The sequence below is a fragment of the Mesoplodon densirostris genome, chromosome 10 (assembly GCF_025265405.1).
Source record: "Mesoplodon densirostris isolate mMesDen1 chromosome 10, mMesDen1 primary haplotype, whole genome shotgun sequence".
Lineage (NCBI taxonomy): Eukaryota > Metazoa > Chordata > Mammalia > Artiodactyla > Ziphiidae > Mesoplodon > Mesoplodon densirostris.
The window spans coordinates 63,487,227-63,510,101 of record NC_082670.1 but is presented as its reverse complement, the minus strand read 5'-3'; the positions used below and the strand labels follow the sequence as shown (position 1 = coordinate 63,510,101).

The window sequence follows — 22,875 nt, the reverse complement described above, 5'->3', positions numbered from 1 at the left end:
TTTTGAGAGGTGATTAATTTCCAAACATTTGAGGATTTTCCACATAAGTTTCTGTTACTAATTTCTAGTTTAATTCTGTTTTGTTCAGAAATCATGCTTTGTGTAATTTTTATTTTTTTTAGTACATTTATTTTTATTTTTGGGTGCGTTGGGTCTTCATTGCTGTGCACAGGCTTTCTCTGGTTGCGGCGAGGGGGGTCTACTCTTTGTTGCGGTGCATGGGCTTCTCATTGCAGTGGCTTCTCTTATTGTGGAGCACAGGCTCTAGGCGCGCAGGCTTCGGTAGTTGTGGCACGTGAGCTCAGCAGTTGTGGCACATGGGTTCTAGAGTGCAGGCTCAGTAGTTGTGGCGCCCAGGCTTAGTTGCTCCACGGCAGGTGGGATCTTCCCGGGCCTGCATTGGCAGGCGGATTCTTAACCACTGCGCCACCAGGGAAGCCCCTGCTTTGTGTAATTTAAATCTTTTTAAGCTTACTGAAATTTGTTTTATGGCCCAGCTAATGGCCTATCTTGGTGAATGTTTATGTGAGTGCTTGAGAAGTGCTCTTGCTGGTAAAGTGTTCTGTATGTTTTACACATGTCAATAATTAACTCAAGTTGATTGATAATGGTATTCAAATCTTCTGTATCCTTACTGATTTTCTGTCTCATTATATAAATACTGAGAGAGAAGTGTTGAAATCCTGCTGTAGTTACGGATTTGCCTATTTCTCCTTTTAGTTCTATCAGTTTCACTTTATGAAATTTGAAGTTCTGTTGTTAGATTTAAGATTGTTAAGTCTTTGTGATGAGTTGATCCCTTTCATCATTATGAAATGTTGCTCTTTTTTTTTTTTTTTTTTTTTGCGGTATGCGGGCTTCCCACTGTTGTGGCCTCTCCCGTTGTGGAGCACAGGCTCCAGACGCGCAGGCTCAGCGGCCATGGCTCACAGGCCCAGCCGCTCTGCGGCATGTGGGATCTTCCCGGACCGGGGCACGAACCCGTGTCCCCTGCATCGGCAGGCGGACTCTCAACCACTGCGCCACCAGGGAAGCCCTGAAATGTTGCTCTTTATCCCTAGTAAATTATTCTTTGTCCTGAAGTCTACTTTGTGTGATACTGATATAGCATTCTAACTCTTTTTGACTTGTGGGAGTGTATTTTACTTGTAACCTATCTGTATCTTTATATTTAAAATAGGAGTTTTGGGGTTTTTTTTTTGTTTTTTTGTAGGCAGCACGTAGTTGGGTCTTGCTTTTTTGTCCAGTCTGCAAATCTTTACCTTTTATTTGGAGTACTTAGACCAATTACATTTAGTGTAATTATCAACATGGTTGAGTTTAAATCTACCTTCTTTCTAGTTGTTTCTACTTGTTTCATCTGTTCTTTCTTTTCCCCTCTTTTACTACCTTCGTTTGGTTTAACTAAGCACTTTTTATTGGCTGTGTGCCTCTCATTTTTTTATAGAACGTAACCTTACAACTATATACTTCCGTTTTCTACCTTCTCTTCTTTGTACCGCTGTCAATCATTTTATTTTTACATGTGCATACACAGTTTTGTTTTAGGTAGTTTTCTTTTTAAGAGAGGAAACATGGAAAAAGTCTTATATTACCAGCATCTTTATCATTTCCATCACTCTTCATTTCCTTGTATAGATCCACATTTTGGTATTTTCCTTCTGCCTATAGAACTTTAAATTTTTTATAATGCAGGTCTGCTGACTATATTCTGATAGCTTTTGCTTGTCTGAAAAGGTATTTTTACTTCATTTGTGAAGGCTGTTTTCATTGGGTATAGAATTCTAGCTTGACAGTTTTTTTATTGCAATGCCAGACACTGTGAATTTCACATTGTTGAGTGCTGGATTTTGTATTCATGTAAAAAGTGCTGGGTTTCGTTTTGGCATAGGGTTACTTGGAATCAGTTGGATCCTTTTGGGTCTTGCTTTTAAAGTGTGTTAGGACAGATCCAGAGCAGACTTCAGGGCTAATTTGGCCCACCACTGAAGCAGTACCCTTCTAAGCACTCTACCGAACTCTTTCCACTCTGGCTGGTGGGAGCATGAACTGTTCTCAGCTTTGTGTAAGTTCTAAGCGTTGGTCAGTCTACTGCCTTCCTGGGGGCTTCTTTCTCCCGCTCCAGGTAGTTTTCTCATGCACATGTACTGATCAGCTCTCAGTCAAAGATGGCAAATTCCAGTTCTTGCTCACTCCTTGTGCAGCAGGATATGCCAGACTTCAGGCTACCCCTTTGCCCTGAAGTCCAGCAAGGATTGGGTTCCTCGGGCTTCTGGATCTGGCGAGGGATAGTTGAGAAGGGGAAATGGGATCTAGCCTTTCTTGAGCTGATGGAAGCCAAGCACATTGTGACTGCTGGAGAGTCATTTGTATTTTTGAGGATCCCCGACTCCCGAACACCTCTCTCCCAGCAAAGCGTTACGTGTTGGAAAGTCAAGAAGAGGGAAAACACAGAACCTTGGTCCTTGTGAGTTCATAATGCCCTTGGGGAAGAAACAGGGATTTAAATTAGCACCAGATGACCATCAGAGGTGGTGACGGGTCACAGGGCACTGCTGTGAGGGCCAGGAGAGTTCCAAGACAGGTGAGCCAGGGGAGGGAGGGAGAGTGCAGGAGGCAGAGGATTGAGCTGGGTAGGATCCGGGTCATCGGTCCCTGTGAGCCACAGGAGACAGGCGTGGACTTTGCTGGGAGAGAAGGGTCCGTTCTTCTTCTTGACTGCTTTATCCCTTCACAGGGACTCCAGGGTTTCTGGACTGGAAGACTGGAAGAACTGGAGTACTGCAGGGCATGGCTAGAAAGAGTGTTGCCAGGTGGAACATCAGTGTTAGGGTGGAAAGGAGACAGATTCAGCATCCCACTGTCACTCAGGGATCCTGCTTAGAAGGGCCCTCTCTTGGTTTAACACTCTGCTCTTAGTTTGTTGTCTTGAAATTCTTGAAACTTTTGAAAAGGGGGACTGCATTTTCATCTTGCACTGGGCTCTGCAGGTTATGCACCGGGCCGAGGGGTTAGCTCTGTATTATGCAGGTATGAAGGAGGTGATCTCAGCCATGAGGATGGGAGGCTTTGGCGAGAGCAGAGGCCCAGAGAGAGCAGCCAAGGCCAGAGACAGAAGCCCAGGGGCTGCCACAAGTGTGGGGCTGAGAGGAGTCATCAGGGAAGCAAGGAGTGGAGGCCACCGAGCAGGAGAGCGACAGGTGAGCCCAAGAACTGCTCGCTGAGGCTGTGGTCCCTGAGCAGCAGAGACAGCTCGGAGGCGGAGGAGAACGAGAGGTGGAAGCAGGTCCTGAGGAGGCCTCTCTGAGAAGTGTCGGCAGTGAGGCGGCCGCAGTGATGGTGAGTGTGTGGGTGGTACTCTGAGAGCGCCCCGCGGGAAGGGACCGGTAGGCGGGCTGTGGGGCTCAGAAGGGTACAGGGCCTGCCCACAGGCACGGCGCTGACCCGACCCCAGAGCCCACCCCTCAGGTTGCCCCGCTGCGTGCGGCGAGGGGAGGCAGTGGATGACCTCTGACCTTCCAGAGGGCTGGGCAAAACAGTATTAAAGCACTAGGCTACGGAGCTCTTACGTAACAGATGTCTATGCATCTTGTTACCTTTCTAATACCTGAAAGAATTCCAAATTCTGTGAGACCCCTGGTCCTGAGGGATGCGGACACGCAGATGAGACCATGTCGGGCAGCTCGTTACACCTCGTGATGGTAAGGCATTTGGAGTCAGGGGCTGAGACCTGGTCTCACAACATGTCTCACAACGGTTCCAGCGTGCCGAAGCTTCCCTGGGACCCACTGTCTGGGAGCAGATTAGGACCGAGGAAGAACCGTCTCTCGGCCCTGGGATGCCTGTGGTGTGTTAAGGAGTCAGTACCTTCAGTGTGTTTGTGTAGGAAGCATGGCAAATACCTGGACCAGTGGGCACACGGTTTAGGTGGGAGTCAGCACATCACTGGGTCGGTTCAGGTTATTAACGCAGATCCCTACCTGCATCCTTCCTTCAGTTGTGGCCCAAATGCCAGGGGCTGCTCATCCAGGGCACGGGCAGGGCGTCCCGGCTGGCGGGCAGTTGGGCAGGTCCTGGAAGGCAGTTGTTGGTACCATGCTTGGTCTCCTCGTTTATTTAGCTGACTCCATCTGCAAAGAGCCAGCCCTGTGGTGCCAGTTTTTGGCCTTGTGTTCTGGGATTGGAGGGGCAGAGATCACTGTAAGTGGCTCTTCGGCCTCCCTTAAGGTGGAAGCATATTTGTTTCCTGTTTTTTTGTGTGTGTGTGGTAGGCGGGCCTCTCACTGCTGTGGCCTCTCCCGTTGCGGAGCACAGGCTCCGGATGCACAGGCTCAGCGGCCATGGCTCACAGGCCCAGCCGCTCCGCGGCATGTGGGATCTTCCCGGACTGGGGCATGAACCCGCGTCCCCTCCATTGGCAGGCGGACTCTCAACCACTGCGCCACCGGGAAAGCCCTGTTTCCTGTTTTTGAGCCAGACAGCTGTGTAAAGGGCAGTGTGGATCTGTGTCTGCACTACTGAGTTGCCCTCTGGTCCTTTGTTCGGCACTTTGATGATTTTCCTGGTCCTGAGCAGATGACTGCCTTCACACCTTGGGCCTGTTGGACACCTGCTGGGGAGGGGGCAGGGGGGTCGTGCTCCCGCCACGAGGGTCAGCAGACCTGGGTTCACCCGGCTCTGCCCTTCCCGCGTCCTCCTGCCTGGGCCGCGGTGCTCTCGGCTGTGCACAGTGGGTAGCAGAAGGAGCCACGTGATCCCGATGCTTTGTGCCGCGTTCTCTCCGTCCTCCCAGGGAGTTCATCAGCAGCCAGAAAGGTCCAGAGAGGAGGCCACATGTCATCTGCATGATCTGTGCCACAAGCTCAAGGGAAAATGCCATCGTATCTCTTTTACGTTCGTTGATCACGTGAGGCTCACAAACCAGTCAGCAGGAAGCCCGGCGTCCCTTCCCTCCTGAGTGGTGGCGGCTCTGCCCCTGACCTGCCCAGGTATCCCAGGGGCTTCCAAAGGGCCGTGGGCCGTGCCACTCACCCAGCGCCGGGTGTTGGAACTGGAAGGTCTCTCTGGTCCTGTGTCCCGGTGCTCCTCTGCCCCAGGTCCTGTTCAGGCCCAGGGGTGCCTGTCCAGTGCGAGGGAGGTCCTTGTTGCTCCAGATCCCTGCCAGACCGTGGAGGCCCCCACCTGGCACCTTGGTGACGAGGCAGCAGGGGAGGAGGCGGGCTCTGCGGGGCCGTTAGCATCGGCCCCTCCTGGGGAGGAACTGGCAGGGCCTCTGCTCCCCTCAGCTCTCACACTCCAGAGCGTGCGGCGGGTGACCGCGTCCGTTGCAGGCATCCTCAGAGACGTGGAGCCCCAGGCCAAGCTGCTCAAACCCCGTTCCTCAGGCCTGGGTGGCGGCACCCGAGCATCCGCATTGAACAGGGTGCAGGTGATTCTCTCTTGGGGGTCTGTGGCCACTCTCTGAGGCCCAGTTGCTGATGCCAGCCTCACTGCCCACCCAGTGCAGGGCTTGGTTGGGGCCCCAGCTAGCTCGCGAGACCTCCTAACTTTGACTCTTAGGAGGTTGGGAGGAGCGTCCCATAGCCTTCCCAGGTGCCTGCTTGTACAGACACCAAAGACCACAGACAGGTCTCTCGTCAGGACGTGGGGAAGCGCCTTCCTTCCTCTGCAGAGGCTGTGGCCCCTCGTGGTGGTGACGCAAGGGTGCTCCCAGGCTGGAGAGTCCTGAGGACACAGCTGCCCCGGCAGAGGGGCCATGGCTTTCCTCCAGTCCCTGGTGGCCCTGGAAGGTGCTGGCGGCTCCACTTCTGTCAGGTCCCCTCTCTTCAGGCCACCCTAGGGCGAGGCATGGGGGCATGGAGGGCAGTCCTCGGACTTGGCTGACCCGCAAGAAGCTCGCCATTACCTGCTGCTTGCCCGACGCCGGGGGCTGTCCTTGCAGGGCCGTGGGTTAAACTGGGTCAGGAAGAGTCTGGATCCCAGGGTTCTTGTTCTGTGGCCTTTGGTCTTCCGTCTTCTTGTTGCTAGTTTCCTGCTGGAAGCAGGGCAGGAGCTCCAGGGTCAGGGCTGATAGAGAGCTGGGGCCGAGGGCCTGGTACAGGCTGCAAGCACCGTCCTGGCAGATGTGGGCCACGCTGCTGTGAATTCCCTGAAGCCCCCTGTGCCTCAGTTTTCTCATCTATAAAGTAGGGACAATAGGAGGAAACTGAGGCCCAGAGGGCGTATCAAGGAGGGAAGTGGCCTCCGGCTTCACTGTAGGGCTGGGTATCCCTAACCATTTGCTTCTGGTTTCCTCCCAAAAGTCAGCAGCATAAAGATTTGTTCTCACGTCTGAGCTCTGGAGGTGCTGGTGGGGAGTGAGTCAGTATGGCCACCAGGGGGGAGAGAAGGGTCCACTGCCTGCCCCCCTGCCTGCAGCAGGCCCACCAGGCTGACCACAGAGAGTAAGGGGGCGCCTGTGTGGGGGGCACGGGCCCAGCCCCTGCCCTCGGAGGCCCAGTGAATGTCAGTGGCCCAGAACTGAATGTCATGCTGGTGGCCTGAGAGGGGATAGCCGGGCTGAGAAGTGAATTGGGCCAGGGCGCACTGGCAATCTGTGGACTCGGTGACAGTCTGTATTTCATGGCTTGAGGGAGGGTGGCAGTCAGGGAGAGGCCACAGCAGGCAAGGAGCGGCGCTGCGACCTGGCTCTGCCCCAGAGAGCATCCCGCCCAGTGAGGGCCACCTCTGCGGTCGCACACGCCTCGTCTCGCTGGGACCCTCCCAGCAGGGTCGGTGGGACGGGGCTTGTGTGGGAATGGGGGCATCACCTGTCTCCAGCTCTCCCCAGGTGTTGAGGCTCTTCTCTGGGGACTTGCCCATGCAGTGGCTCCTCGAGAGCCGTCTGGTGACCGGGCTTGGGTCCAAAGACCTGGGGTCACTGCGGTGTGGGCAAGGCCTCACGTGCCCTGAGAACCGGGGTGGGCTGTGTGCACAGGAGACCGGGCTCCTGGCCGCCCGCTCCCTGCTCGGTCTGGAGATACTGCCGCCTCGGTCTCCTGCTGGCGCCGCCATCTCTTGATGCACCTTTTCGTACTCGGGCTTGGGCTCCTGCCGCACTCGTTCCAGGTAGGCGGTGCCTGCAGCTCTTGTCCACTCCATGGGGGAAGGCGGGCTAGGAACGACGAGAGGAGGGCTCTCCCGCAGCCGGAATCCTCGGGGTGTCGGAGAAGTGGGGAGCAGCGCAGGGCACGTCCTGTGAGTCACCACAGAGGCCGGAGGCAGTGCAGCTGGGCTGGGGCTGGGGCACAAGGACCCCAGGGCTAGCAGGGCAGCGGGGGCGCGGGGGTTGGGTCTGAGGCTGGGGTGAGGCTGGAACAAGAGGGCAGGGCCGAGCCTGGGAGGATGAGGCGCTGCCGGGCATCCTCCTCACGCACGGGGGCCGGTGAGCAGTGGTGGGCAATGTCATCCTGGGTGTCTCCCTCAGGTCGGTTAGGGTGACAGGGGACTACGAGATGTGCAGTGAAGGACACCTTGGTTTCTTCCACCCCTGCTCCTGGGCACCTGCCACGAGCCAGACGCCACCGACTCCAAGCGCTGGGACACAAAGAGGAGTTCCGGGGGCCTAGCGGGCCTACGCGGCATCTCCTTCCTGCCAGCCTCCCTCTTGTCTCCACCTGACCGGCTCCCACGTCCATCCTCCTCCTCCCCGAGGCCCAGGAACCCGCCCCAGTGAGGTGGGTCCCTGCGTCCAGGCTGACTCGGTCCCGTTTCCCCTGAGCGTGGCTGGCTTAGTCCTGGGTAAGTGACGTGGTTCTGCTGCGTCAGACTGAGGAAGGGCAGGGGGAGGCTTCTGGGAAAGACAGTTGTGAGCGCAGGGGGCCCGGGGTCTGCACTGTCGCAGGGCGAGGAGGGCCAGCCTGGAGGCAGCTGTGAGCCCGCCGGCGGGGAGGTGAGCTGATGGGGTCCACCCGGAACCCACCGCCTCACACCCAACCGCACTCATGTGACTGGTCCCCAAAACCCGCTCTGGGGGAGACAGCTGGGTCCAAGGACCCACCTCAACTTTCTCCTTTCCCAGCAAACACAGGCGCCCAGGCTGGAATTGCAGGGAAGCTCTTGGCGGTTCAGGACTGGAGTGGCGGCTACCGTTCCCTGGTGTTTTAAGACAGGAGAATGTTCTAGAAAGTATTCATCAAGCATGGAACCACCAGTGAGTACTTGTGCCATGCAGGGCTTAGACCAAGGGGGCAGGGCAAGGCTGACCACAGGTGTCCATGCTGGCAAAGACAACAGTCTGGCAGCACCTGCTGAACAGCCACGTGGTGCAGATGGGGAGCTGGGCTTCCAAAAACATGCGTGGAGCGGGCCTGCCGTGGCCACTCCGGTCTTGATGTGAAGGAGGGAATCGAGGGTCCAGGCTCGGAGCGAGGGACACGGGTCTAGACCTGCCTGCCCTTCCCGGCCTTCCCCAGATGGGCCCCGTGTCCTGGCTATGAGGGCCCCAGTGGGGCGGGGCTGGCTGTTGTCTGGAGCAGTTTGAGCAGCTGGTGGGAAAGGAAGCCAGGCCTGGCCCGAGCGGGGTGGTCCCCGGGGCTGGACCAGAGCCAGGAGCCCGGAGGGCAGTTCCTGCGGGGCCGGGGGCTGCTGTGCAGGTGAGGGAGCTGCACCCCTGCGGGCACAGCCGGGACAGCCCCCCCAGGTGTGGCCCGGCCGGCCAGCGGTGCTGAAGGCAGCCCAAGCGGCCCCTGCCGCGCACCCCCAGGGAGAGCCCAGCAGCAGCAGAACCTCCCAAGGACCCCTGGGGCTTCCGCACGCCTTGGAAGCAGCCCAGCCTCGAGGCGAGCCCGGCCCTTGGCTGCCCTGGCGGCTCCCCCTTCCACGACCCAGCTCGGAGCAGACGGGCTGCTCCATCCACACACGGAAGGAGGCGTCAGGCGGGCATGAGGCCTTTAATAGCTTGGTGACCTCTGTTCCGTGAATAAAGGGTCTGTGAACATAGAGCAGGACAGAGCCAGAGAGAGGCACCTCGTGTCGTCGAGCGTCGGAAACGCCACCTCGGTGGACGCCCCCACCTGCCACCCCAACGGGCCGATGGTCACTGTGAAGGCGACCCGGGGAGCTGGTCGTTTGTCCATGTGCCAGGCTGGGCAGCGGCGGCTCCAGAGCAAGGTCGGGCGGCGGGCTGCGGACGGGGCTCCGCGCGGGGAGGGTGCCCGCTGGCTCCACCGGCCCTCAGGGTGCCTCCTCCTTCCCGCCTTCCCTCCAGTCCTCTTTCAGGTTCTCGGCCACGCGCTTCATCTGCTGTTGAGAGAACACAGGACACGCTGAGTCACATGAGGCTGGGCGGTGGCGCCTCAGGGGCGGCCCAAGCCCCGCTCCGGCATCAAGGCCCGGTGCGGCGGGAGTCCTGCTGCTCCGGTCCCGGGCCCCAGCCGCCTCTGTGACCTGGGTGCTGGACAGCGTGTGGAGAGCTCTGCCCTAGGTACTGAACCAATGAATAACTCCTTTGGGATTTGGCTTAAAATACACACGGAGACTTTTTGATAACAGCTGTTTACTTATGGAGAAAACAAGACTCTGAGCACAAACGCTGCTGGTACCCGGGTACCTGGCTGCCCCTCTTGGGAGCCCCAAACACCACACGGGCTGGACACGGCGCACACTCCCGCTGACTTTCGGGGAGAGGAGGCCGATTCACAGACTGCAAGTTGAACGCCTCTGCCTCCTGCTGCAACCTGCTTCCCTCCCCGAAGGCTCCTTTAGGCCTGTAGCATCTCAGGAGGCCCCCGTCACTCCAGTAAGTCCTCCTCTTTTCTAGCCTGTTCTGCCTTCCGCAGGACCGCGCCGAGATGGGCTCCCGGCAGCTGGCCCCTGTCCATCTGGGCTCGGGAGGGGCCTGCCTGGGTCTGGGGGAGCAGGGTTAGGGGACGGCTCCTGATGGGGGAGGTGCCGCGTGGGGACGGGCTCTTCCCACAGCCTTTGAGCGGGCGCCCCTCAGCTGCGGGGTTTATGCGACCTTCAGCCTGACGGGACGGCAGAGACGGTGTGATGTAGCTCACAAACCTGGAGCAGAACGGCCATGCCACCCGAATCCCCCCAGAAGTTAGTTTGTGCCTCTGCTACCTTTTCCGTTACTCATGTCTCCCGTCCTCTCACGAGCCCACTTCGACTGTCAACTCCTGATGTAAAATGTAGTATTTCACCCCAGATTGCACTTCAGACTCTTGCAGCTGGTGTCATTTAATACTTACGAGACCTTTAAACATGTCTATTTATGAGAGACAGAAAGGGGGTGAGGCACAGAAGATGAATCTATTTCCTGATTTGACAAGTAACTGTAAGAAACTAAAAGTGAAATAAATTAAACTAGCATCAGAATGAGGATACGATATTCCCTAGTTGTCACGGAATCTACCAGCCACACTTGCCCTGCACACCGGGAGGACAACCATAATGGGTTTTGATTGAAAGGAGCCTTCGAGGCTCCCTGTGAGCTCCGAACAGCACTCCCCCATCTACGTGTGTGGCTGTGGACGGGGGAGCCCCTTGGCGTCAGGCCAGAGCGTCCCGCAGACCTCCCGGGAGGGGCCCCTGCCCGCAGCGGCCAGGCCGAGGGGAGCCATCTAACAGGCCCTCTGCCCTGAGTGACCCAGCCCCAAGTGACCTAGCTTTTCGGAGATGCCTCTTCTTTCACATCCCAGGTTGGGGGCTTGGCCCAGGCCGGGGAAGAGACTCAGAACCCACTGGGCTTGGACGACTGCCCACCTGCAGTGCCTGCCCTGCTGAAGGCAGCTCCTGAGGGTAGCGGTTCCCAGACGTCACGGGCTCATCTACACTTAACTGCGCTGCTGGAAGCAAAGGTAGGAACCGGGACAGGGACCCCCCCTGCCCTCGCCCCCGGCCCCTCATGCCTCAGGCAGTCTACGCAGGAGCTCCTGTCTCCACTCGTGCCCTTTCCTCGCCTGTCCTGGAGCAAGGCTGCTTCTGAAGCTGAAGAGTGACAGGCCCCCAGGCCTCTGGGTCGGGCCAACCCCACTCCACCCCACCGGCTGCCCATGGCTGGGTCCCTCAGGGCTCGATCTGCCTCACAGAGCTCTGTGATCCCCAAAGGCAACGTGGCCCATGGGGGCCACGACCCCCATGACCTCTACCTGGCCTTCCTCAGCACAGTGCTGAGGCCCTGGGGGGGGCAGGGAGCCGGGGCTTGGCCTGTCTTCCTGCGTCTCCTGCACCCCGTGGCTCGACACGCTGCACAGGGGGCAGGACCAGAACTTAAGACCTGTAGCTAAAAGCCCAAAGAAAAACCCCAGCAGCTAAGAGGAAACAAACTGCAACGGCCCGCCTGCCTGAGGTGAAGAGTTCAACTGGATTTGAGGTCGGTGAGCGACGCTGCAACCTTTCCTGCACAAACGGGGTAGGCCTACTCGGCTCCTGCCTGAAAGATGGGGTCAGATGCCATCTAGCCTCGAGACAGCTTCTCCTGGGTCAGCCAGCCACTGCCCACTGCTCTTGGGTCTGGATCCCCTCAGTGTGCGGTCACGTAACTTGTAATGAAACTGCCCCCTGCCCCAGCGAAGCTTTCCACATCCTCGCCTACTGGTGAAATGGTGGGCATTGGCAGGATTAACTCCAGAAGCACAAAATTGCTGCTCTGAAGGAACCCTGATGATCATTTGGTCCTGTGTCCTGAGATCACTTAAGGGTCCTGAGACCTTGTTAAATGCAGACTCTTGGTCCCTCCCCAAGATGCTAAGATGCCGTCATGCTGGCTTGTAGAGGGACCCAGGAGTCTCTGAACTTTTAGCAAGCTCTCGAAGTTTCTCCGTGGACAAACCCAGGGCGGGGAGTCACTGGTTTGCTGTCTGCCATCCTTCACCAGCGCGCAAGCTGGCGTCGCGGGCCACGCTGGGCAGAGCCAGGCCACCGTGTGTGCTCTGGCTGGGGGGCGCCGTCCCCTCAGGGCCTCACGCTACCTCCTAGAGCTCAGCTCTTCAGCGTCTTCTCTTTAGCTGCCCTGCCTGGAGGGTGGGGTGGGAAGCAGCAGCAATATCCCCTTGAAAAAACTGGCTTCTTTGGGGATTCTTAGATCAAAACCTTATTAAAAATACAAGCAGGATAAAAGTCCTGACTTCTTCCCCATAAAAAGCACCAGAATGAAGAGAGAACGAAATTTTCCTCAACTTATGATTCATTAAAACACTCATGCTCCAAATTACTCTTAAAAAGCACAGACTGATTTTTGGCATCATTATTAGCAATGATTATACAGGTGGACCTTGTTTCATTGCTTCACAGAAATTGAGTTTTTTACAAATTGAAGGTTTATGGCAATCCTGTGTCGAGCAATTCTATTGGTGCAATTTTTCAAACAGCATTATTTTTTTTTTTTTTTCTTTTTGCGGTATGCGGGCCTCTCACTGTTGTGGCCTCTCCCGTTGCGGAGCACAGGCTCCGGATGCGCAGGCCCAGCGGCCATGGCTCACGGGCCCAGCCGCTCCGCGGCATATGGGATCCTCCCAGACCGGGGCACGAACCCGTATCCCCTGCATCGGCAGGCGGACTCTTAACCACTGCGCCACCAGGGAGGCCCAAACAGCATTATTTTTTAATTAAGGTATGTACATTGTTTTTTATAGACATAATGCTACTGCACACTTAATAGACTACAGTACAGTGTAAGCATAACTTTCATATACGTTGGAAAACCAAAAATTCACATGACTCGCTTTACTGCAGTGGTCTGGAACCAAACCCAGGGTATCTCAGAGGTCTGCCTGTAACAGGAACCGAATCACTAAGCGTGCTGGCCAAACATGCAGCTTAACCTGAGAAAGGGTGAGTAACCAGATCCCCTTTTCCCTGTGGAGAAGTACAGAAATGTGTTCTGAGACCTGCAATGCTTCCCACAGTCCTCAGACAGGGCTTCATCCTCCCGGGCTTGTAGCAGAGACTCTCCTTTGCTGAGCCCATAATCAGTTTTGGGATCCTTCTACTCACCTCGCTCAGGAAATCAGTTGATTACAGTATTGCCCAATTTTCAATCTGTTAGCAGCTATTCCATTACTCCTTGCCCCAAAGCAACAACCACCTGCCCAGAGGGACTCTATCTGGGCAGGTCTTGGCTGAGGACAGGCCAAACCTGTGCATTCATCTCTTCCTGTTTGTTTGCTAGAGGCCTCCAGTCTGAGTGCGGAGCTCAGCGGCTGGAGCCAGGCTGAGGGCCTCTGCGGCCAGGCCATCCCACGACAGCAGCTCAAACGTGAACTGGGTTCTCAGGTCAGTTCAGCTCAGCAACAGCACCTGGGGGACCAGGATGCCTGAGTCCTGCCAGCCTCAGGTGCGCAGTCCTGGTGACAGCACTGTCGTCACCCGTCCCTACTTCCCCTTCCCCGCTCCGTTCTGATTTAATGGGCTGGGGTGTGGCCTGGGGATTAGCAAAGCTCCCCTGGGTGATTCTATCGCACTGCTGGAGTGGAGAACCACTGCCTGGAAGGAAGCCCCTTCCACAGTGGGCGGGGCCAGCGGGAGAGGGAGCTTCCCTCGTGCACAGCTGTGCCCTCCCTCCCCATCCACCCCGCAACCACAAGCATGTCTCCTCTATCCCGTCACTTGTTTGAGGTCATGTACTTAGAGTCAGGGCAAAATTAAGCAAGGGTCTGGCAATTCAGGTGAAAAGGGAAGTAGAGAATGGGCCTTTTGAAGTACCGCATTTTCACAAAGACGATTTTCGTCTGTTAGGTCTAGAGGAAAGTCCCTCAAACAAGCAGCAGGCTGAACACGTTCAGAAGTAACAGTTAAAAACTCCAGCTCTGTCCTGGGCCTGGCGATGCCAGCAGGCTGACAACCCCAGGCAGTGGGTGGAGGGGCGGCACCAGCAGGGAGTTACGTCCACGTCCTCTCCCTCTGGAGGGGTTGGTTCATTTTACTGTTTGACAAAATGTGAGATTTGCTGACACCCAAACAGGCCAGCGCTCTGAATCCCTCACCTCCCACCCCGGCCAACTTTTCTCCCAGTCGCCCCCATCTCAGGGACCACTACCAGCCGGCTACTCGGACCCAAACTGCAGACGTCGCCCTGGATGACTCTCTGCCCTTCCCCATCAGGTCCTGTCAACTCCACCTGCCAAGCACACCCCATTCCTCCCATCTCCTACCTTAGGGCTGTCGCCCCTGCTGCACCGAAACCACCTCCCAAACTTTCCCACGCTTGTGCAAACACAGCCCAAGCCACATTTTAAAACGGGACCAGAAAGAACATGCCACTACAGGGGTTTCCTAAAGACTCGAGACGAAAACTCAAGCCTCCACTTTTTTCTCACAGGCCCACTGCCTCCAGTCCAGCTCCTTCTTCCCGCAGGCTCATCACCATCTGCCTTGCCTGCCCTGCCACTGAGCTTTGCTCCTCAGCCTGTCTTCCCCCAGAGAAGCTGTCCCAAATCACTTACCCCAGAGGAGTCTCCCGTCACCGTCACACCCCTCTATTTTAATTCCTGCACTCCACTCAGACCATCTGGTTTTTAATTGTCTATGTGAATTTTTTTTTTTTTCTGCTTTAAACGTTCTATCCCATCTAGTACCTGGTCTCCTGACTCTACCCCCAGGGCCTGCAAAAGCTCTGGCACCAAGTTGGTGCTCCACAGATACCTGTGGAAGAGCAACCAAGTACAGCTCCAAGCCTACAGCAGCAGCCAGAGGGATGACAGCTCAGCCGATAATCTCACCCAGAACAACACAGACAGGTAAGGCCTCCCTTCTCGTGGGTGTGTAAGTGAGACATATTCATGTTCTTGAAGTCAGCGTCACTTTCTGGACCATAAATGTGCCAGTCACATGTATAGGATCATAGGAGACACACCGTAACATGGGCTGTATGTCAGAAGTTTCAGGATTTTGGAGTTCCAAACAGTTCCCTGCCCTGGTAAGAGTGCAGACCTGGGTCCAGCCCCTCAGGATGTCACCCAGTGGAGACAGGAATCTCATCCCCCCAAGCCCTCAGGGGTGGCTCTGGTGAAGGGAAGGTGGTATGCAGGTAGAGCTGGGTGGAAAGAAGATGACAGGGGAAAGTCAAGGGCCACCAGGAAAGTTGCCAGATCATCATCTTGGTCCCAGCTGGAAACCAAGACTCCTCCAAGAAGGTCCAAACCCAGCTCCCAGACCTGGTGGCCAGGCCCAGCTCACCCAACCAGTGAGATGCCAGTGTACGAGTTCATTAACTGCATGAGCTGATCCTGGGGAAGATAGATGTCAGTTCAACTTAAAAAAAAAATTAATGTCTACTTCTTAAATCATCTTTTGGGAGGAGGAGATCAAGATGGCAGGGTAGAAGGACGTGGAGCTCACCTCCCCCCACAAATATGTCAAAAATACATCTACAACGGGAACAATTCTCACAGAACACCAACTGAAAGTGCTAAATGAAAAAGTGGAGGAAGCAGCCCCAATTAGAAGAAAAAGAGAAGTCGCCTGAAAGAACAAACAGTGAACACCAACTGAATACCAACTGAAAGCAGGCAGAAGAACTCATACAACTAAAGCTGTAAGAAAGATCCCCATGTAACCTGGTAAGACTAAAGGGAAAAAAGGGGGGGGGAATCAAGGTGGGACCTGTGCTCCTGGGAGGGAGCCATGAAAGAGGAACGGTTTCCTTACCCTGGGAACCTCCTTCGCCAGCTGGGAGCTCAGCCAGGACAGATAGGTAGCTGAAGGGGCCTGGAATTTGCCCAAGACGAGTGTGCACAGGCTGGCTTGCTTCCAAGCAAGATGGAGAGGAACCGACACTGACTGCTGCCACGTCACCACACTTCTGAGCCCAAGACACGCACTTACTGGTGTGCACAGTGCCTGGGGGCTGAAACTTGGGCTTCAGCGGACAGACTCGAGGAGAGGACTTGGTTTGGCTATTTGGACATAGCCTGAAGGGCCTAGGATGTGGTCCAGGCCGCAAATGGGGGTGTGTGTGGGACAGAGCGTGGGTCCGTCATGGGAGCCTCATTCGCACCATGCTCACAGCGGGCACAGCTTCCGGAGCTCCCACTTCGTGAGTGTGCACATGCCGAAGGCAGGCAGAGCTGACACAGGCGCTCTGGCAGTAGAGAGTAGGCCGATTTTGTGGGTGTGCACACCAGGTGGTGGGCGTCACAGAGTTGCCTGTCCCAGCAAACCGGTCCTGCAGAGGAATACCCTGCGGCTCCTTTCCAGGGGCAGTGCTCCAGTCTCACCTACCTCACACTGCAGCTTAGAACCGGACCTGGGGGCTTTTACTCCAACAACTGGGGAGCAAACCCTACCCCCGACAGGGCTGTGACAACCAAAGAGGAAGCTCCGCCCAATATCCAGTGCAGGCTCTGGTCACCACAGCACCAAACACACCCCTTATCAAGGGGAAAATGGCCAGCACACTCTGAGCAAAGTCATGGCAGGCATCCACACCAAATACAGCCCTTGCATCAAAAATATTGGACTTACACAGTCTACAAAGGGATGCTCCCACATAAAAACAGCCTTTCAAGACCACAGTACATAACTGTTTCTCCTAAATTCTTAGCATAAGAGAAATGAAAGTAAAATGACAAAGCAGAGGAAGTACTCCCCAAAAGAAAAAACAATGAAACAGACCTCTCCGGTCTACCAGACCCCTGAGTTCAAAAAGGAGGTAATAAAAATGCTGAAGGAATTAAGAAAGACTATCAGTAGAAATGGAGATCACTGTAACAAGGAACTAGAAACCATAAAGAGACAATCAAAATCAGACAACTCAATTGCCAAGATAAAAACCGAGCTAAAGGCAATAAATAGCAAACTAAATAATGCAGAAGAATGAAAAGTGATCTGTAAGATAGAATAATGGAAACCACCCAATCAGAACAGCAGACAGAAAGACAAATGAAAAAAATGAAAGCAATGTACGAGACATATAGGATAATATGAAGCATGCCAGTCTACACATAATAGGAATTCCAGAAGGCGAAGAAAGGGAAAAGTGGATCAAGATGTATTTGAAGAAATTATGGCTGAAAACTTTCCAAACCTAAAGAAGGAAACAGATATCCAGGTACAAGAAGTACAGAGAGTCCCACACCAAGACATATCATAATTAAAATGGCAAAAGTGAAAGAGAGGATTCTAAAGGCAGCATGAGAAACAGAGTCAGTTACAATGGAAGCCCCGTAAGGCTATCAACTGATTTCTCTACAGAAACGTTGAAGGCCAGAAGGGAGTGGCAAGCTCTATTCAAAGTCCTGAAAGGGAAAACTCTGCAACCTAGGATACTCTACCCAGCAAGATTATCATTTAGATTCAAAGAAGAGATAAAGAATTTCTCAATCAAAAACTAAAAGAATATAGCAATACTAACCCTATCCTAAAAGAAGTATTGAAAGGTCTTCTTTAAATATAAATGAAGCAAGAACCTATAAGAAAGGGGAAAATCACATTAGGAAAGGCAAATATATAAAAGGATTGAAGGTCAGTTAAATAAGCCAGTACATAGATAAAAATTTTTTTTTAAATTTTCTGAATGTGATTACAACTACAAGGAACAGCAAATGGATAAACATGAAGATGTAAAATGGACATCAAAATAACAAAATGTGGAGAAGGGTAGCAGGATAATGTACATCTTTTAGAATGTACAGCTTTCATGACTTACCAGGCTAAAGCAAGTAGTTATAGTTATGGGTTACCATACTTGAAAACCAGGGTAACCACAAATTAAAAACATACAATAACAGAAACATAGATCAATGGAACAAGAAGAAAGCCCAGAGATAAACCCAAGCACCTATGGTCAACTAATCTATGACAAAGGAGGCAAGGATATACAATGGAGAAAAGTCAGTCTCTTCAATAAGTGGTGCTGGGAAAACTGGACAGCTACATGTAAAAGAATAAAATTACAACACTCCCTAACACCATACACAAAAATAAACTCAAAATGGATTAGAGACCTAAATGTAAGACCAGACACTATAAAACTCTTAGAGAAAACATAGGAAGAACACTCTTGGACATAAATCACAGCAAGATCTTTTTGATCCACCTCCTAGAGTAATGGAAATAAAAAAAATAAACAAATGGGATCTAATGAAACTTCAAAGCTTTTGCACAGCAAAGGAAACCATAAACAAGACAAAAAGACAGCCCTCAGAATGGGAGAAAATATTTGCAAACGAATCAACGGACAAAGGATTAATCTCCAAAATATATAAACAGCTCATGCAGCTCAATATTAAAAAAACAACCTAATCCAAAAATGGGCAGAAGACCTAAATAGACATTTTTCCAAAGAAGAAATACAGATGGCTAAGAAGCACATGAAAAGCTGCTCAACATCACTATTAGAGAAATGCAAATCAAAACTACAATGAGGTATCACCTCACACCAGTTAGAATGGGCATCATCAGAAAATCTACAAACAGCAAATGCTGGAGAGGGTGTGGAGAAAAGGGAACCCTCTTGCACTGTTGGTGGCAATGTAAATTGATACAGCCACTATGGAAAACAGTATGGAGGTCCCTTAAAAAACTAAAAATAGAATTACCATATGATCCAGCAATCCCACTACTGGGCATATACCCAGAGAAAACCATAATTCAAAAAGACATATGCACCCCAATGTTCAATGCAGCACTATTTACAATAGCCAGGTCATGGAAGCAACCTAAATGCCCATCGACAGACAAATGGATAAAGAAGATGTGGTGCATATATACAATGGATTATTACTCAGCCATAAAAAGGAACGAAATTGGGTCATTTGTTGAGACGTGGATGGATCTAGAGACTATCATACAGAGTGAAGTAAGTCAGAAAGAGGAAAACAAATATCGTATATTAACGCATATATGTGGAACCTAGAAAAATGGTACAGATGAACCGGTTTGTAGGACAGAAATTGAGACACAGATGTAGAGAACAAACATATGGACACCAAGCGGGGAAAGTGGCGGGGTGGTGGGGGTGGTGGTGTGATGAATTGGACGATTGGGATTGACATGTATACACTGATGTGTATTAAAATTCATGACTAATAAGAATCTGCTGTATAAAAAAATTAAAAAAGACATACAATAGACTCACAAAAACCAATAAGAAAAGAACTCAACTGTAATACAAAAGAAAATTATCAAACCACAAAAGGAAAAACAAAAAGAAGGAACAAAGAAGAAATACAAAATCAACTGGAAAACAAGGTTTAAAATGGCAATAAATACATACCTATCAATAAATTATCTTAAATGTCTATGAACTAAACACTCCAATCAAAAGACATAGAGTGACAGATTGGATAATAAAACAAGAACCTACAACATGCTGCCTATAAGAGATCCACATAGATTAAAAATGAGGGGATGGAGAAAGATATTTCATGCAAATGGAAACAACAAGAAAGCGAGGGTCGCAGTACTCATATCAAACAAAATAGACTTTGAAACAAAGGCCATAAAGAAAGACAAGGACACTATAAAATGATAAAAGGATCAATACAAGAAGAGAATATTATACTTGTTATAATATTCTTGTTTTTAATATTATATAGTATAAATGCATCCAATATAGGAGCACATAAATACATTAAAACAAATACTAACAAACGTTAAAAGGAGAAATTGATGGGAACACAATAATAGTAGGAGATTTTAACACTGCACTGACATCAGTGGACAGATCTTCCAGGCAGAAAATCAAAAAGGAAACAAAGACTCTAAATGACACAATAGAACAGTTAGACTTAATTGATATCTACAGGACCTCAGTCTAAAAAAACTAGAATACACATTGTTTTCAAGTGCACATGGAACATTCTCTAGGATGGACTACATACTAGGGCACAAAACAAGCCTCAACAAATTTAAAAGGACAGAAATTATTTCAAGCATCTTCTCTGACTACAATGGCATGAAACTAGAAATCAACCAGAGAAAGAGAAATGAGAAAAAAATGACTACATGGAGACTAACCAACATGCTACTGAAAAACCAATGGGTCAGTGATGAAATCAAAGAGAAAATTTAAAAATACCTTGAGACAAATGACAATGAAAACACAACCATACAAAATCTATGGGATGCAGCAAAAACAATCCTAAGAGGGGAAGTTGATAGTGATACAGGCCTTCTTCAAAAAAACAAGAAAAATCTCAAATAGACAACCTAAACTACTACCTAAAAGAATTAGAAAAAGAAGAAACAAAACCTAAAATCAGCAGAAGGAAGGAAATAATAAAGATCAGAGAGGAAATAAGAGATTAAAGAAATAGAAAAAAATCAATAAAAAACCAAGAGCTGTTTTTTTGAAAGGATAAACAAAATCAACAAACCTCTGGCCACGAAGGCTCATCAAGAAGAAAAGAGAAGAAGAAAGGCTCACCACAAAGAAGAGAGAGGAACCAAATAAATAAGAAATGAAAGAGGAGAAATAAAAATGATACCACAGAAATTCAAAAAACCATAAGAAATCATATGCCAACAAAATAGACAACCTAGAAGAAGTGGACAAGTTTCTTGAAACATGCAGTCTGCCAGAACTGAATCAAGAAACAGATAATTTGAACAGACTGATCACTAGAAATGAAATAGAATTTGTAATTTAAAAAACGCCCTGCAAACAGAAGTCCAAAACTGGATGGCTTCACTGGGGAATTCTACCAAACATACAAAGAAGAACTCATACCTATTCTTCTCAAACTCTTCCAAAAGACTGAAGAGGAGGGAACACTCCCAAAGTCATTCTATGAAGCCACCATCACCCTGATATCAAAACCAAAGATACTACCAAAAAAGAATATTACAGGCCAATATCTCTGATGAATATAGATGCAAACATCCTCAGCAAAATATTAGCAAACAGAATCCAATGACACGTAAGAAGGATCATATGCCATGATCAAGTTGGATTCATTCCAGGGTCACAAAGATGGTTCGAAACACAAATGGATCAATGTGATACACCACATCAACAAAAGAAAAGTAAAAAACCACATGATCATCAAGAGATGCAGAAAAAGCATTTGATAAAATTCAACATCCATTCATGATAAAAAATCTCACCAAAATGGGTAGAGAGGGAACATATCTCAACATAATAAAAGCCATTTACAACAAATCCATAGCCAGTATAATACTCAATGGTGAAAAGCTGAAAGGCTTCCTGCTAAATTCTAGAATGAGACAAGGATGTCCACTCTCACCACTTCTATTTGACATAGTATTGGAAGTCTTAATAACAGTAATCAGATAAGAAAAAGAAATAAAATGGGAAGAGGTAAAATTGTCATTGTATGCAGGTGAAATGATACTCTATATAGAAAACCCTAGAGACTCCACACAAAAACTATTAGAACTAATAAATGAATTCAGCAAGGTAGCAGGATACAAGAACAATATACAGAAATCTGTTGCATTTCTTTATACTGACAATGAAATATCAGAAGTAGAAAGTAAAAAATAATTCCATTTAAAATAGTGTCCCCCCCCGCCCCCACCAAAAAAAAAAAAAAAAAACCTAGAATAAACCTAACCAAGGATGTGAAAGACCTATATGCTGGGAACTGTAAAACACTGATAAATGAAATTGAAGATAATACAAAGAAATAGAAAAATATCCCCTGCTACTGGATTGGAAGAATTAATATTGTTAAAATGGCCACACAACCCAAAGCAATCTACAGATTTAATGTGATTCTTATCAAATTACCTATGACATTTTTCACAGAACTAGAACAAATAATCCTAAAATTTATATGGAACCACAAAAGACCCAGAATTGCCAAAGCAATTGTGAGGGAAAAAACAAAGATGGAGGCATAACTCTCCCAGACTTTAGACAACACTACAAAGCTACAGTAATTAAAACAGCATGGTACTGGCACAAAAACAGACACATAACAACAATGGAACATAATAGACAGCCCAGAAATAAACCCACACACCTAGTCAATTAATCTTCAACAAAGGAGGCAAGACTATACAAGGGAGAAAAGACAGCCTCTTCAGCAAGTGGTGTTGGGAAAGCTGGACAGCCACATGTAAGTCAGTAAAGTTAGAACACACCCTTACACCACGCACAAAAATAAACTCGAAATGGCTTAAAGACTTAAATATAAGACATGACACCATAACGCTCCTAGAAGAGAACATAGGCAAAACATTCTCGGACATAAATTGCAGTAAAATTTTCTTAGGTCTCCCAAGGCAAAAGAAATTTTAAAAAAAGGGGATCTAATCAAACTTATAAGCTTTTGCACAGCAAAGGAAACCATAAACAAAATGAAAAGATAATCTACAGACTGGGAGAAGATATTTGCAAACAGTGTGACTGAAAAGGGCTTAATTTCCAAAATACACAGACAGCTCATGCAACTCAGTATCAAAAAAACAAACAACCCAATCAAAAAATGGGCAGAAGACCTAAATAGACATTTCACCAAAGAAGACATACAGATGGCCAGCAGGCACATGAAAAGATCCTCCATATTGCTAATCATTAGAGAAATGCAAATCAAAACTATAATGAGGGGACTTCCCTGATGGCACAGTGGTTAAGAATCCGCCTGCCAATGCAGGGGACATGGGTTCAAGCCCTGGTCTGGGAAGATCCCACATGCTGCAGAGCAACTAAGCCCGTGTGCCACAACTACTGAGCCTGTGCACCACAACTACTGAAGCTCATGCACCTAGAGCCTGCGCTCTGCAACAAAGAGAAGCCACTGCAATGAGAAGCCCACACATCACAACCAAGAGTAGCCCCCCTGCTTGCCGCAACTAGAGAAAGCCCGTGTGCAGCAATGAAGACCCAACACAGCCAAAAATAAATAAATAAATAAAATAAAATTTTAAAAAAACTACAATGAGGTGTCACTTCACACTGGTCAGAATGGCCATCATTAAAAAGGC

At 50.3% G+C, this 22,875-nt stretch overlaps 1 protein-coding gene across 2 annotated transcripts in view; it reads right to left on the bottom strand.

Annotated features, from left to right (window-relative positions):
* Positions 1 to 8,932: 8,932 nt before the first annotated feature.
* ANO10 (anoctamin 10) overlaps positions 8,933 to 22,875 on the bottom strand; it is a 272,726-nt gene continuing 258,783 nt past the window's right edge. For both annotated transcript variants that reach the window (XM_060110817.1, XM_060110816.1), the window contains exon 13: positions 8,933 to 9,282. In XM_060110817.1, the coding sequence (XP_059966800.1) occupies positions 9,214 to 9,282 (69 nt within the window). In that variant the 3' untranslated portion in view covers positions 8,933 to 9,213. The remainder of the gene's footprint in view (positions 9,283 to 22,875) is intronic.